This window comes from Vigna radiata, chromosome 2 (assembly GCF_000741045.1).
Source record: "Vigna radiata var. radiata cultivar VC1973A chromosome 2, Vradiata_ver6, whole genome shotgun sequence".
In the NCBI taxonomy this organism is placed as follows: domain Eukaryota; kingdom Viridiplantae; phylum Streptophyta; class Magnoliopsida; order Fabales; family Fabaceae; genus Vigna; species Vigna radiata.
The window spans coordinates 2,431,958-2,448,344 of NC_028352.1; the positions used below are offsets into that span (position 1 = coordinate 2,431,958).

General features: G+C 32.1%; 1 protein-coding gene across 3 annotated transcripts; it reads left to right on the forward strand.

Moving 5' to 3' along the window:
- Nucleotides 1-1,022: 1,022 nt before the first annotated feature.
- Nucleotides 1,023-14,610, forward strand: LOC106756157 (ADP-ribosylation factor GTPase-activating protein AGD2). Of its 3 annotated transcripts, none has more exons than XM_022777897.1 (20): nucleotides 1,023-1,185; nucleotides 1,916-1,992; nucleotides 2,625-2,725; nucleotides 3,235-3,305; nucleotides 4,248-4,310; nucleotides 4,405-4,449; nucleotides 5,904-5,969; nucleotides 7,358-7,405; nucleotides 7,497-7,592; nucleotides 7,681-7,722; nucleotides 9,746-9,964; nucleotides 10,089-10,232; nucleotides 10,303-10,521; nucleotides 10,803-10,889; nucleotides 10,982-11,254; nucleotides 11,854-11,975; nucleotides 12,286-12,364; nucleotides 12,538-12,576; nucleotides 13,130-13,551; nucleotides 14,210-14,610. In XM_022777897.1, exons 1-20 carry the CDS (start codon nucleotides 1,135-1,137, stop codon nucleotides 14,319-14,321), a joined length of 2,376 nt encoding a protein of 791 aa, XP_022633618.1. In that variant the 5' UTR covers nucleotides 1,023-1,134; the 3' UTR covers nucleotides 14,322-14,610. The 3 variants fall into 3 exon arrangements, with proteins under 3 accessions (XP_022633618.1, XP_022633620.1, XP_014493939.1); XM_022777899.1 differs by having other exon boundaries at nucleotides 1,024-1,185; nucleotides 10,101-10,232; XM_014638453.2 differs by lacking the exon at nucleotides 12,538-12,576 and having other exon boundaries at nucleotides 1,024-1,185.
- Nucleotides 14,611-16,387: the final 1,777 nt, after the last annotated feature.

The window sequence follows — 16,387 nt, forward strand, 5'->3', positions numbered from 1 at the left end:
TTTTATTGGCGGTAACCAAATATTTTCAAACTACCGAAAGAGAATTTGGATTCGTCTGGTTTACGTAAAAGTCAATTTTACTAAAAGAAAAGTTAGAGATATATTCTTTAATGTATTACGAGGATGTTTTAAAAATAAATAACAAATAAATAGGAAAAATTATGGAAAATGAAGAATATTTAAATTAATATTATTGATTGTATTATATTATATTGAATATTAAAAGACTAATAAAAGTATTTTAATTTTTTTCAATTTGTGGAAATAAATTATTAAATTGTAACATAGACTTAGTGTCTACAATTACTTCCTGATCCATCATTTTCTTCCTCTATCCCATCATTTCTGAATTTTATTCAGTAAATAATTCTGATTTTTTTTTTCTTCCGGAAAGTTTTCATAGGGTGAGAAAAGAAATATGATGAGGTGAGGAAGTAATTGCCTCCTTACTTTTATGTCGGATTTCTTGAATTTGGGCCTTCTTAACGGGTCCATTCAGCTGTGAGGTTTTTTAAAAGAAATTTTGTTCTTGCATTATCATATTTTCTTTCTGCATGTATATTTTTAAAATACATTAATTTTATATGTCTGATTAATTTTAATGTATTAATATCATTTAAATCACAAATACTTCTCTCGAAATTATTCTTTATAGAATAAAGAGATTAAATAAAATAACTATTCTCATTTTATATGTAAAAGAAGAATTATTATCATCAGTATTACTGTGTATTCTCTCACACTTTTAACATACAAAGAAAAGTAACACAAAGTGGTGGAATTAGATAAAAGTGAAATTAACCAATTAGAAAAAGAAACTTTAAATAACAAAATAAATTAAAAAAATAAAATTTTATAGTACTTAATGTAGAAAATTTTGTAACAAAATATAAACTAAAAACTTAATTAAGACTACAATAAATCATGAAATAAGTAAATAAATGATTTATTTAAATAATTTGCAAGTAGTAAACAAGCATGGTTTAACAGCAGGGACAAAATAGTCACTTTACATAGCTGCATCTCCGTCTCCGTCTGTAGAAGTGTGTGCATAACATAACACAACATTGACATGCGATCTCAACTGTAACGTAACAGAGCTTGAGCCACTTCGCCATACAGACCAACGCAACAATGGCATCGGCCTTCGTCAAGCTCGACGATTCCCCTATGTTCCAGAAGCAGGTATTTTTTCCCAATTTCAATCACACTTTTCGCTTTCTATTTTCCTTCAATCTTAGCTTCGCTTCAGATTTGCTTTGCTCACAACACTCCTTTCTTCTACAACATTATGCTCTGCACTTAGATTCTCAAGATGATTTGTTTTCCCTTTCCTTTCCCTCCTAAATCTTCAAATTGCTGCTAAGACAAGCTTGGATTTAGAGTTTACATATGCCTTTTTGAAAAATACTGTCTATGCTCTGTATGGTTAGTTACTTTAGGGATTTGATTGGAAGTCGTGGAGTGAGGCTTTAGTTTAGGATTGCTTTTGGAATTTCTGTTTTTGTTGATTTGGATTTGAGCAAGGAAATGGGAACTTATACGAGATTTCTCTGAAAGGTAGATGTCTTCCACTGACACTTTTGTAGGATAGATTTGTTTTCTTGGCGCTTTAAGATGCTCAGCCAATGTCCTTATATGTGTGTGTATGAAGATGTATTCTTCCTATTGTTGATGTTGTTCCTTTTGTGTCCAGCAAGTATATTCCTTAATGCTTACTCTGTACTTCTATACTCTCTTCAATTTATGCAACTTTTCCCGTTTCTCCCCGAAGTAAGTGTGTGCATATACATTTCCATTTATTTATATTGATGAAGATTCTTGGATTAGTAACTCTTTTAGAAAATTACCAGTTAATTACCATTTTTGTCAATATGATTTCTTGCTTAATTTATTTTTATCTTCCATGGGACAGTTATTTTCTCTTGAAGAAACAACTGATGAGTTACGGGATCGATGCCAGAAGCTATATAGTGGGTGTAAGAAGTTTATGTAAGTGTTCCAGGGCATTCCTATATAGAGTGTTGGATCTATTTTTTATTTACTGAGTCAATTCTACTTTTTTTCACATCTAGTCATGGTTATTCCTAAGGGATTGCTATTGCTGATCACATATGCTAAAGGAACTAGATAGCTCCGTTGCATATATGAGCTATGTTGCCTCACCATTATCTTTTAATTATTCTTTTGGGATAACTTCTCATCCCAACCGAAGTTGTACTTTCTCTAGTTTGTTTGCAATAGTATTCTTCCGTAACTTTTTCAATATATTTTTGACACTTTTTAATTGGTTTACTAATTTAATGCAAATGTGTTTGAACCCAAAATTGATGTTAACTACCAAACTTGGCCATGAACTTGTATATGTTGAAAATCTAACTATAAATGCTCATCAAGTTTAATTAAATGAAAAGAGTTAGTTCTTTTAAAATAATGATTTTTCATCAAATTGTAACAGTGGATGGTTATTGATTAGTGATTGTGGTGTGGTAGATAAAAGATGTGTCTTTAAACATACAACCATATTTTAATAGAAAATTTCACTAATCAATTTTTGCCTAAAAACCATATGTTGGAACCACATCAGCGGGACATTATTAATTCTTTATTTTGTAATTCCTCAGGACAGCTTTGGGGGAAGCATATAATGGAGAAATAACCTTTGCTGATTCATTAGAAGCATTTGGCGGTGGCCAAGATGACCCTGTTAGTGTATCAATAGGAGGTTGTTGAAATTTATTTTCATTTTTTGTTTTATTTTCACTTCTATATTCAAACAAGCCAACCCAAAAACTGCTTCTGAAGCACAAACTTTGACATGGACACTGGGAAAACAACACTCTATGTGTATGTCAAATAAAATTAAATATAAACAACCTTAACTAAAAAAATAAAATGATCTTTTTATCATAATAAGCCTCACCATGACTTTATTTTTTTAATATTTTATTTTACATCAAAAGCTATTTTTTCTGAATGTTGTAAAAAAACTAGTGTCCTTGAAGTGTCCATCTGTATGGAGGTGCATGTGTCAGCTCAAGTGTCGGAATTAATAAACAATGATTTTATAAGAAAATACTTATTGAGTAGTGTTGAACATATGCTGGAGCTCCATACATTCTGGTTTGGGGCCTTATGATAACATAATAAGTGGGATACCTTGTATCATGAAGACAGCTTTGACCATCTACTATATGTAAGGTGTATTTTTCTTTCCAACTGATTTTTTTGTAGGTCCTGTCATAACTAAGTTTATTACCACATTGCGTGAGCTAGCTTCTTTCAAAGAGCTTCTTCGTTCACAGGTGAGTCCATTAACCAGCCACATTATTTTTCTCTGTTAATAGTGACGAAGCTATTTGTTACTTTAGGTGTTTTATCTTGAAGGCAATGGATTTTTGCTCTTCTTATCCTCCTAAATTTTTTCTAAAATAAACATTAAAAAAATCTCATATTTTATCTCACTTTAAAGTGAATCATAATAAACTGACAGGATATAAGCTTGTTTAATGTATTGAGTGCCCATTTGCTGATGTTGTTCAAAGATCTTGTAATGATTGTATAAATCATACATTTATCATGTATATAGTAGTAGATTGATAATTATGTGACCTTTTCTCTGTTTCCCCTTTTACATTGTTTTGCCTGTGTTAGGATACACAAAGAAGAGAATTAGTTAATATAGTTAGAATATCCATGAGTTAGTTACTTTGAGGCATTAGTTAGATATAAATAGGAAAGGAGAGGAAACGGGAAGAGGGGTGAATTTTTGTAGATTGAGCTTTAGCTCTTTGTGAAGGGGAATTCTATTCAATAAAAACTTTCTTTTTCTTTCTCTTGTGTCATGTCAAAAGCAGGGCTAATTGAAGAAAAAAAAAAGGTTAATAAATTAAGCAGTCCATTCCTCTAGAACTCTAGAAAAATCAAATGGAACATCAAGAACAGTTTCCATATTTTGAAAAACTGAAACAGTTTGTAAATGACAACTAAACCTATGGAAGTACACCAATGAAGAATAGTTTGAAGGTTTAATCTTTGTGTGTAATAAAAATCAAACTTTTGTTGGAAATTCTTTCCTTGTTTAGGGTTTTCTTTTCATGAATGTTTGGTTGCATAGTAAAGGAATAAAGAGAAACAAAAATTAAAGTGCAACACATGGTGGGCAATTTCCAAGGCCATCTTACTAAATGTCTTTTGGCATAGATTTTTTTTTATTTGAGTAATTAGGTGACAGATTTCTTGTATAGGTAGAGCATGTGTTGATTGACCGGCTGACAGAGTTTATGAACATTGATTTGCAAGATACAAAGGTATTTATTTTTCTAGGTTACTGTTTCTTTCGTAAAATTTCTGTTTTACACAAACATTACATTTATAGATTTACTTTATGCTTGTTTGTATCAGGATTCTCGTCGTCGTTATGACAAAGCTGTCCAATCTTATGATCAGGTATTGTTTTAACATTCTTATGATCAATTATGCATTCCTTGTGATGTTTAGAAATTCTTACTACTGTTCAATGCTTTTGTTGTACAGTGTCTAAGTGATAATCCTTTTCCTTTTGTGATGCCTGAATATGTTTTTTCGTGATGTCTGATTTGGGTATTCACCCTATATATTACTCATTGTTGCTGCTGTTGAAGTCATTAGTTATTTATTAACTTTTAGGATTCCTTTTAAGAGAGTTGTTCGGATGATTTTAGTCATTTGATTGTTAAACTTGTGTTTGTATTGGTTCATTAGAATTTTAGACTTTAAAGGTAATTGACTGTTGTTAGTAGGATAAGTGTCTTGTCAGAAGCTGTTAGGAGATTCTGGATATCTCTTTGTAATGAATAATTTAGGGTTAAAATTCTCTATATGTAGAGGTTGATGCATTGTTTCAAACAATCAATTAACTAAAATCTTCTCTCATTCAGATTAATCATTTTTTAGTTTGTAATAGCTCCCAATCTTGGGGGCTTTGCTTCCGCATTTCTTTACTGTCTTAGTGACGGTACTTTTTTAGGGTTGCCTGAAGTGCACCCATTTCCTTTGATTATTGCGATTGCTTGAATTGCACTCAACTTGTGATTCATTCACCTGTTGTTTCTGCTGCCACTTGTGTCATTGGAGTTGCTCAGAGGTGGTAGTTTCAAATTTGACACTATTTTGCCCTTCCACCTTGGGTTACTATCTCTTCTTTGAAAGGAGCACCGTTTACGAATAACACTGTTCTGTTTTGTTGTCTTACTATTATTCTCTGTTTTATTTATGAGGGGGGTTAAGGAATCTGTTAGGCAGGGAAGTAATGAGAACGAGTGGGAAGTGTATTATAGAAAGAAATTTTAAAATATAAGTAGTTAAGAAGTTAGTTGGGGTGAGGGTTTTTGAGAAAGTCTATATATATAGTCTTATCTTGTAGGGCGTGGGGGAAGGAGAGTTTTAAGTTGTTAGTGACAAGGAATGTCCTGCGTAAAACGAAGAGATTCCCTTTGTAAGTTGATGTTTGTGTTCAGAGTTTATAACTGCTGAACTAATACAGAAAGAAGAGTCTTAGTCTATGTTTTTCTCTATCTTTTTTCTATTCTTTGAGGATGCAGGTAACAATATTGGTCTGACCTGCCAAATACATCTTCTAGGGGACAAAATGAAGAGTTGACTAAGAACATTTGAAAGATGGGCTAGTGAACAAGGAAGAATTATTACTGAATCGAAAGCATATATGGCTAATAATATGAAGTCTTGATTACATTCTCATTTTTCATGTGTGCTTTTGAAAGCAGTAATTTGCTTACATCATTGATTTCAGTATCATAGTTTTTCAATTATCTCGTGTTTTATGCATCTCTGGGTTATATTTAAACCAAAATACACAAATGTTAATTATGTTCTCTAACATATTTGTTATCTCTTTCATTCAGTCACGAGAGAAGTTTGTCTCTTTGAAGAAGAATACACCACAAGATATTGTAGCTGAATTAGAAGAGGTTTGCCATTTCAATTTCTATACGATTAGTAGCTTATCAAAAGTTCTAGTCATATCTGAGGTTTCTTAACTTTCTTGTACTTTGTCAGATTTTGGATTATGATAAAAATCTTCTCATTTGACTTCAGAAGATACAACTTTAAAAGGACACTTCTGCTAATATAATTTAATATCATGTGAAACTTGCAATAGCCAACCTTCTTGGGTACTGCCCAGTCTTCCATAGGAATTTCATTACTCATGGACTTTAAATTGTTGTGTGCTAATACCACCACATCCTAAAATTGGCTCCTTTCTGAGTTTGAAAGCAACTACAAAAGTCTATGTTAAGAAAATAACTTAAGTTTATGTTAAGAAAGAAAAGGAGTGGCATTGTAGGGGATAAAAAAATTTATGAAAGAGGACGAGAAGGATTTTTACATATAACTAATTAGATGGAAAGGTGAAAAAAAGGGGTGATTTGTTGTTAGGGTGTAAGGCTAGGGAGTGAGAATTGAGAGGGTAGGCTGGACTTTGGGAGAGACTAGGCACTTTAATTTCCTCGAACCTTTTCCTTTTCTTTGTATTATTTCCTGCTAGTTAGCATACGATCAGGTCCTGTATCACATTTGAGCAGCTCTGATATAATCAGTAACACAGTTAGCATTCAACACTGCTCTGTTATAATTATGGCACCTACGAATCCATTGAGTTTTAGTGTGAATAGTGCATATATTAGCACTTGGTATAGTAATATCTCTATTGATTCTGAGTCTGATATTATAACCAGCCTGATTTGGAAGGGATAATATGCAGTCTGTAGTACCAAACTTAAAAATATAAATTTAAGGGACAATTTGGTTAGGCCAATATGTGCACCTTGTTGTTCAGATACCTATTTAAAGTCGTCACACATTGCAGGGTCTGCTGTCTGTGGGAACGACCTTTGATTTTATTTTATCTTGATTCATGGATGATTCTACATATCTATTAATATGATCTTGAAATACATTATATTCTATTTTATTTTTGAGTAAAACTATGATTTATGTCCCTATAAATACAGGTAAAATTGATGTTAATTCTTCTCCATTAATGGTGGTTTGGGCCCTCATAAATTTTGAAACTTTTGAAAACAGTTTCTATCATGATTTATAATTAGTGACGTGACATACATACATGTTAATAATACATCACATGCCATGGACCATGCCTGACACCAACAGGGTTTAATGTTAAAATCACAATTTTTTTATTAGGACTAAAAACAACACTTCTTTCAAAATGAATTTAGTCATTTTTCTGCAGAAACATTGTTAAATCTTATGTTCGTTAATTTTTAGCATATTTTTTTATGACTACCTGTGAGTCATTATCTGATTAATAATCTCATACTATGATCCATGGCAGGATCTACAAAATTCCAAATCAACATTTGAAAAAAGTCGCTTCAATCTAGTATGTCTTCTATAATTATGAATCTTTTTTGCTGACATCTCCTCAGTGTTTTTTTATGACGAAACTGGCCATTGGGTTTTAAGGAGTGCAGGTAAACTCACTCATGAATGTTGAAGCGAAAAAGAAGTATGAGTTCTTGGAGTCGATTAGTGCAATAATGGATGCTCATTTGAGATACTTTAAGCTGGTATGTGAATTGGTGTCAATTCTTCATAACTTTTGTTTTATGTTTTCAATCATCACTTTGGACGTTACATGCTACCTTTTTTCTTTAGGGTTATGATTTACTAAGCCAAATGGAGCCCTATATTCACCAGGTATAAGGTGTAGTTTGGTTGTTTCTTACAAGTATGACAATTGACATGTTTTCTCTTTTTTAGTAGCCAAACTGACTTTATCAAGTTGAAGCTAGAGCATTTTATTTATTAATTTCAAACAACACCATTTAGCTACTTAAAGGAGCAAGTAGATGAAGTGTTCTTTATAAGTGTTTGGAACATTAGTATCAATTGCACTTTTCCTCCACTTTCGAGTGTCAACAATAAATTCCTAGTATGGTTCAGTCATATTTGCAATTTTGTTGCCCATGGAGAATCGAGTTGACTAAGGATAAGGATTACACTGATTTGTGATAAAATGTAAATAAGAATTGTTGCAAGTTCCACGTTGACTACAGATAAGGCCAATTCATAATATATAAGTGGGTGTAAACTTCACTTTACAAGCCGATTTTGTGAGGTTGAGTTAAACTTAAAATCCACTTTTTAATATGATATCAAATTCATGGGTTAAAATCTATCATAGAAAAATTTGATATTGTTGGGTCTATTGTTTCATCTATTATCGAGCTGCTATCGAACTACTAATTAATGTCTAGTCCCGTGCTCGAGATGTATATGTCTCGGTGTGAGGAGTGTGTGTTGGAAGTCTTATATTGACTAGAGATAAGGCTAACTCATAATATATGAGTGAGTGCAAACCTTACCTTATAAGATGGTTTTGAGGTTGAATTAGATTTAAAATTCACTTCTTAACAAAAATAATGAATGTTATGAATGCATCCGAGTTCTTTAAAGTGTTGCCCACTCTATGTGGAAAAAGGGAACTACATTTGTATTGTATGATTCTTTTCATGTATCTCTTTAGTGAATGCATATTCTTTGTTGATTCATTCTTTAGTATAGTGTATTAATATTTTGGTGATTAGTCGGCAATAAATAATCTAATATGATACTTTGTGTCTTTATTACGAGGCTCCTGTTCATGATAGTGCCTAAGTGCTGCTTGTGCAAATATGGCATAAAGATCCTTTAGCTCCTAGTTGCAATACCACTTCTATTATCCTTAACTTCTTTTCATAAATTGACTACTCAAGACTAGGAATGATCATATTTCCACATCCAAACAAAATAATTTTCTAGGAGCATTTGTCTCTGTTGTCTTAATCTTATTTGTTCTCAACTGTGCTTGGGATTGCTAGGAGTGTTGATTAATCAACCTTAAAAGTTTATTTGATTAAAAATTAAAAGTGTTGAGGGTGAGCCTTGACATAGCAGTGAGGTCTGTGGCCTTATGACGTGGGATCACAGAGTCATATCCCAAGAAAACCTCTTTGCTTATGGGCAAAACGCAGTGTACATTTACCCTCTTGTGGGCCCACCTGGTAGGGAGTCTTTGTTAGATTTATCTTGAAGCCAATTGACATTAAGTGACGTTTTCCAATAGTTATTTAAATTAAACTTCAGTATCTGAGGCACTAACATGGAACTTTCCAGCATGCACCTTCCTCATATGCTTACTAGAGCAATGCCTGTCAGAATAGGTGATACATGAAGATGAACTATAAACTCTGATAGCGTGATAAATTTCATCTTAAAAGTATGAAGTGAAGTTGTTCATGTATTTAAACTGCACCTCAGTATTGAGGTAGGCAATGTGGGACTTTGTAATAGCTATTTGCGTAGGACTAAAAATATTATGCTTGCATATCTTATCTGCATTTGATTTAGTCGCAGCTTGAGAAAATATGTCCTGCACTATCTTATACTGTTACTTCGATTGTATAACCCTACCATTGTTTCACTTGTGTTACGCTATAGATTCTTATACTGGATCTAAGGATCGAATCCAGGGGCTTGTCTCTATATGTATAAAGAATGGGTTTTTGTAATTATACATTGTGACACTTCGAGATTTTATCTTTGACAGTTTTATTTTATAATGCTCAACTGTGAAGTAATGTATTTAATATTTGATAATAGTGACTTTCCATGGCTCAAACCTAGATTGCTGCATGAAAATTCTGACTTTGTTGTTCTTTTGGTACTTTTGTTAAATTAGGTGTTAACATATGCACAACAATCTAAAGAACTTGCTAATATTGAGCAAGATAAGCTTGCAAAACGGATTCAGGAATACAGAACACAGGCAGAGTTAGAGAATATCCGAGCTTCTAGCAATTTTACTGAAACCATGTCAGGTTCTGAAGGCATCCATGTTGTAGGCTTGAATTCGTACAGGAGTTTAGATTCAGGGATGCTGTCTGCAACCAAAGGGGAGGCAAGTAATTGGCCTTTTACCAGTTAATTGGTGAAAGTTCTTCAGTATAAGACTTTATGTTAAATAGATAGGCTTTATTTTTTTTCCCTTTTTGTTTATTTTGATGTCTTCTTTTAATTTTTAGCCTTGCTTACAGCTTCAAACAGTTAAACAAGGTTATCTGTTAAAACGGTCATCGGGTTCGCGTGGAGATTGGAAACGGAGGTTCTTTGTACTTGATAACCAAAGGAGTTTATATTATTATAGAGTCAAGGGTGTCAAACCCACGGTAGTTATGTTTTTTCTTATATTTGTTTCGACTTATCAAGCAATCTCCTAATGTTTACTTCCATCCCCAGGGCTCTCAGTCATATAATTATGTTCGTTCTATTGAACAAACTAGTGGAATGTTTGGTAGATTCCGTTTAAAACACAACAGGGCTGCATCAATGAATGATGACATTTTAGGTTGTTACACTATTGATCTATGCACATCTACTATAAAGATGGATGCCGAAGATACAGATCTACGACTTTGCTTCCGAATAATTTCTCCCTCAAAAACGTTAACACTTCAGGTGGGTGATCTACTTATTCCATATATTTTATCGATTCATAAAATGAGACACCACATTGTGTTAACTGGGTGACAACCAAGCATTTCTTATTTTGTACGGATCCTTGTCTGTGATGCAGTTTTTCTATTTAAGGAGAAAATAGACATTTTGTAGGTTGAAGTTGTAGTTTTGTATCTTTTACATTGAGCTTCTTTGTTTTATCTTATCAAATTCAGTGTGCCTACTTAATGTAGTTCTGGATTGGTTTCTAGTGTGCTGATTTTCTATATCAATTTCATCAGGCCGAAAATGAAGCTGATAGGATGGACTGGGTTAACAAAATTACTGGAGCTATAACATTACTTTTTAATTCACAGTTTCTTCAAGAGGTTATCTATTCAAACTTTTTGAAATATATCATTGTGCCAAGATGTCCATATAAGATGTTCTGTCAACACTATTTCATCTATAAATGCTGCAGCCTCAATATGGTGGAGCGAATTCAGAGAGTAAAAACTTAGCAACTGGTGCTTCTTCGTCATGTCATTCGGAGGATGGTCAGGAATCATTGAGTAATGACTTATATTCCACGGAAGTGGGTAGTGTCTCAAAGATTTTAAGGGGAATTCCAGGGAATGATAAATGTGCCGAGTGTAGTGCTCCTGAACCAGAATGGGCATCTCTAAACCTTGGCATATTGTTATGTATTGAATGCTCTGGAGTGCATCGAAATCTTGGTGTTCATATCTCAAAGGTGCATTCTTTCGGATATAAATGCTAACCATTTACTTGTGTCTATGGCCGTTAAAGATTCTCTTTGCTGTTCTATCAATTGTTGTTCTATCATGTAAGTTATAACTGACATGATTGATCTGTTACATCTACATGTTAGCAATTCTCTGATCTATAAATAGGATTCTGTAACATAATTACTGACAATTCAGAATGTACGTAATCTAGAAAGTTGCACTTAGTAATATTAGCTTAGGAAATACACTCCACTAAGTCTATTAAGAGCCTATATATACAAATTCTTTGCATAAGCTATCTATTACGTTCTAGTGAATAAGAAAAGCATTCCCGTCCACTAAAGTTTCTCTAACATATGGTGGTGTATTTTTCTCTAAATCTTCCCGTGAAGTGCTTGCATTGTTTTTGCCACTCTTTCTTTATTGCCAAGGGCATTCATTTTAAGAACTGATTAGTTTTGACATTTGAGAATCGGCGTATACTTTTGTGTGTGTGCGTGTGTTTATAATATAACTGAATCAATTTTCTTAAATTATGTGATTTCTGATTAGGTATTAAAATTTGATTACCATTTTCTTGAGGTATATTTTGTGTGACATGCAGGTGAGATCTATAACATTAGATGTTAGGGTTTGGGAAAATACCATTTTGGAGTTATTTGATAACTTAGGTAATGCCTACTGTAATTCTATATGGGAGGGCTTGCTTCTGCTGGATCATGAAAGGTAAATTACGGATTTCTTGTAGCGATGCATATTGAGCCTGCGAGGACAATCTTCTCCAAAAAGTTTTAGGAGAAAAAAATACGAAAAGATAATGAAACAAGTTTCTTCATAGGTTAAAATTAGATTATGCATAAATTAATTTGTAAAAGTTCTCTTATATAACTTTATATTTTTATTTTTTAACTTGTGGAGAAACTCATTTTATTTTTTCTTCTAAATTTTCTCTTTTAAAAGTTCGTATGGAGAAGTTTGTTAAAAGCATCGGTGGTTATGCTTGTAATCCTTTCCTTTTGGGAACAATTATTTGCAGGGTAGGTGAATTAAGTGTGCCTATTAAACCTTGTTCAACAGATGCCTTCCAAATCAAAGAGAAATACATCCAAGCAAAGGTAAGCAGTTTTGGTTGAATTTCTCTACATATAAATGGAAGCTTTCGTGGTTTACTGCTATTAAGGGAGCTTGACACGTTAAATTTATGTCTTCATGTTTCCATGAGACAGTTTACGGAACTCTTTCAGTTTATATTTATGTCTGTTAAATAATGATATTCTATTCACTTCAGATTTCTCAAAAGAATTCTGTCATTTATGAGTTCATTGAGGTAATTGTTCGTATTCTTTAATTATAAATTATTTTGTCATTTAAATAAGTTGGAACTTGGAAATGTTTTTAAATTATAGAAAGTCGTAAGGAATATTCAGGTTTTAGTTATGAACAAACAATTTAAGAAGTTATGTAGTTTGGTCTTCAATTGGAATTGAGGAATGTTTTTTGGATTTGACTTCACCTTTCTGGTGGCTAAGAGTTACTTGCTTTCATTGCTAATAGAATTTGAAATAGGATAGTTGATGTTCGCTTCTATGGAGAGATCATGTACCCAGATCACTGCACTTTAATGAATAAATTATGGATAATCTTTTATTATCAGGTTTCCATCTTTGGATTCTCTTATTTTTTATGCTCTCTCTCTCTCTCCCTCTACATTTTGTTTCTGCTGCTCCTGTGTCAGTTTTGCATTTTATGTCAGTTTTACATTTTGGCATTTGATATTATGTATTGCTGTATTATGGCATTATCTTTTAGGAAGGCTCTGCTTTCTTGACAGCTTTTACTGTGACCTAAATATTGTTGTCATCCTTGTTTTTCTTAACCAGTACGTAGAGAAATCATTAATGATCCGAGAAGAGGATATACCCAACAATCCTTCAGTTTCCGTAAGAATTTGGCAAGCAGTTCAGGCTGTAAATGTAAGAGAAGTGTATCGGCTTGTTGTTACATCAGAATCAAATATGATAAACACAAAATATGGTGATGAGGTTCCCCATGCTGCTGAGGCGGAAGGGCAGCAACATGATCCCGAAGCCTGTCTGAAGGTTGAAGAGACTATTGAGACTGAGAGGTGTTTCCGTGGATGGTCATTATTACATTTGGCATGTCATACTGACAGTACACTGATGGTCGAGTTGTTGCTCCAATTTGGTGCTGATGTAAATATGTGTGACTATCATGGAAGAACTCCCTTGCACCATTGCATTACAAGTGGGAAAAATAATTTGGCAAAGTTTCTATTAAGAAGGTAATACTTTTACCTTAAGCCAACTGTTGTGTTTGGGCTTTAGCGACTAGTTAACAATCATACAGGCTTCCTCTCTGTCTCCCTGTTTTTTATTCTTCTAGGAGTTGTCGGAAAGAATTAAGAAGGAAGTGGGAATATGTCTTTCCTCTTTGTTTTCTACCCATATTTATTTCGAAATCTCGTAATGCTTAATTATCTCAACAAATACCTTCCATTGTTTCTATGAAGCCTCACTAATTGGATCGTTCATCAGTTCCTTATTTGGATGTATCACGAGATATTTTAGACTACTCATCACTGCACAAACAGCTACGAATTTTCATTTGCCAAGCTTTTTGTGTTCTATTTGACATCAATTATATGCTATATATATATATATATATATATATATATATATATATATATATGTTTGTGTCTTTATGCACACAAATATAAATGAGGGTATGTGTGAAGGAAATCATGGGTTATTTTTTCTATAAGTATCATGTAATTTTATCATAGATTTAGTGTGGTCTCATGTTTTTCTATTTTTATTATTTTTTAATAAAATCTTCTAACACGAACTTATTTGAAAAGATAAACATTTCTATGGAGTTTGTACACATGCATCTCTAACCAAAACATCCAATGAAAGCATCTCTAACCAAAATTTTCCCAGGGGTGCAAGGCCGTCAATTAAAGATGCTGGAGGGCTCACTATACTTGAAAGAGCAATGGAGATGGGAGCAATAACTGACGAAGAGCTATTTATCATGCTTGCTGAATGCTAGAGAATATGGATCTGGTATATATTTATATATTTATATCTATATATTATGAGTGTTGAAGATATGCTGTTGTTCATTAAGTAAAGAAAAGTTGATTACATATTTTAGAATGCCTGATTCATCGAAAGGAATCTCAGATTTTTTAATTTATTTGGCTCAATATTTGTTGCAGTTATTATAGAAAAGACTCTAACATGTATCTCTTAAATTAAATTTCAAAAGGATATGTATTCATTAAAATACTTCCACAAGAAAAACCTCATTTATACAGTTTCATTATTTGTTCGTCTCACTTCTGTTTAGAATAATTTTGAAAGTATTTTTTCATTATGCAATATTAATTAATGATACAAGGTTATATAATAAGGACATTTTTGTGAGATTAGATGTGTGTCGGTAATTTGATAATGAGTGACATAATAAGCTTAACGAATTTGTTAAAATAGAGTTTGAGTTAAAAATGAAGTCTAATTTACTTTCATAAAATTGTTTTGTAAAGCAAAGTTTGATTCTACCTATATATTATAATTTTATTTTACTTTTAATCTATTTGTATCTCCCATAACCCTTTAGGTAAAGGGTATGTTAAACTTCATTATTGTAGTCTCATAGAGGTTTTGGTATATTCATGAAAATTAAGTTCAGTTTACTGTACATTTGTTTAGTTTACTGATCCCAATATTGTAATATGTCCGTCTACATTGTCTTTTGGTATTCCTCTCCAAAAATACACGAAGCACGAAGGATAATGTACGTTTAAAGATATAAGCATTAACCATATTCATATGGGTTTTTTTTGTAAGGCTTTAATTTGATTTTATTTTATTTTACATATACACAAGTATTTATAACTCCCAAAGTCCCAACTGTATCTTTATTTAGATAGAATGTATGCTTCAGCCTGTGTGAAAAATACTCAATCCATGCATAATCAGAAACCATATTTGTGTTTCTCGAGTATTATATGTAGTTACTCTTTCATATTCATCCACTTTCAAACATCAACTTCGACCTTAATACTAAAACTTACTGTCAAAATTTAGTATGAAAAGTGCATAAATAATACTCCTAGACCATTCATGACCTATTCTAACTATTTTTACTAACTTTTAACACTTCTAAATTGGATCCTAAATCATTATATACCTAAACAAACGTGTATAACCTATCTTAAATCAATTATCAAATATTTACAGTAAGATATTAATTCAAAAACAACTAACTCCTCATTTTAGAGACCAAAATTTAATTCCACAAGTTCTAACTCATTTTTTTATCAATTTAGAAACTCTAACAAGTTAAAAATGACTTACTAATACTTTCAAAAACTTCCATTTTAACACAACCTTTAATTCACAATCTCATTATCTAAAACCGCTAAAATATACCAAAACTCCATTTCAAGACACCGTGTATTATTTACTTTACATTCCTAAACCAATTTTTTGCACATTCATCACTCTATCAAGTTTCAAATAACAACAAAACAGTTCATAACACACCATTTATTAATTTAGACCATTATTTCAACAAGTCACCTACTGAAACCTCATTTTTAAACCAAAAACTAACTTAGAACCTAACTTAACATTCTCTTCCTCAACTTCTTAATTATATACCATTATTAACTTCACCATCACAACAATTCACAAACAAGATTCGTTCCAAACAAATTCATCACAAACCAAATAGATTAATATTCATACCAATCACCAATCAATAAGAAAAATCATTCAATCACACTTTTTTTATTAAAGCAATTAAACTTTCCACATTTTAACCAAATTCAATATACATTATTAACTCAAAGTATCAAGTTAAAAGACTCATTATTTTAGAACACTTATAACTCTAATACTCAAATTTTTAGGTTCTCACACTATGTATTTATCTTAATAATAAAAAAAAAGACTTAATACTCCTGATGGTCCCTATTTTCATCAAGTGTATTCAATTTGGTCCCAGTTTTTTTTTTTCTATTCAATGTTGTCTTGAAGAATGTAATTTTTGTTTAATTTAGTCCTTTTTGCAAACGATGTTTAAATCGTTATCGACCAACTGTGCATATC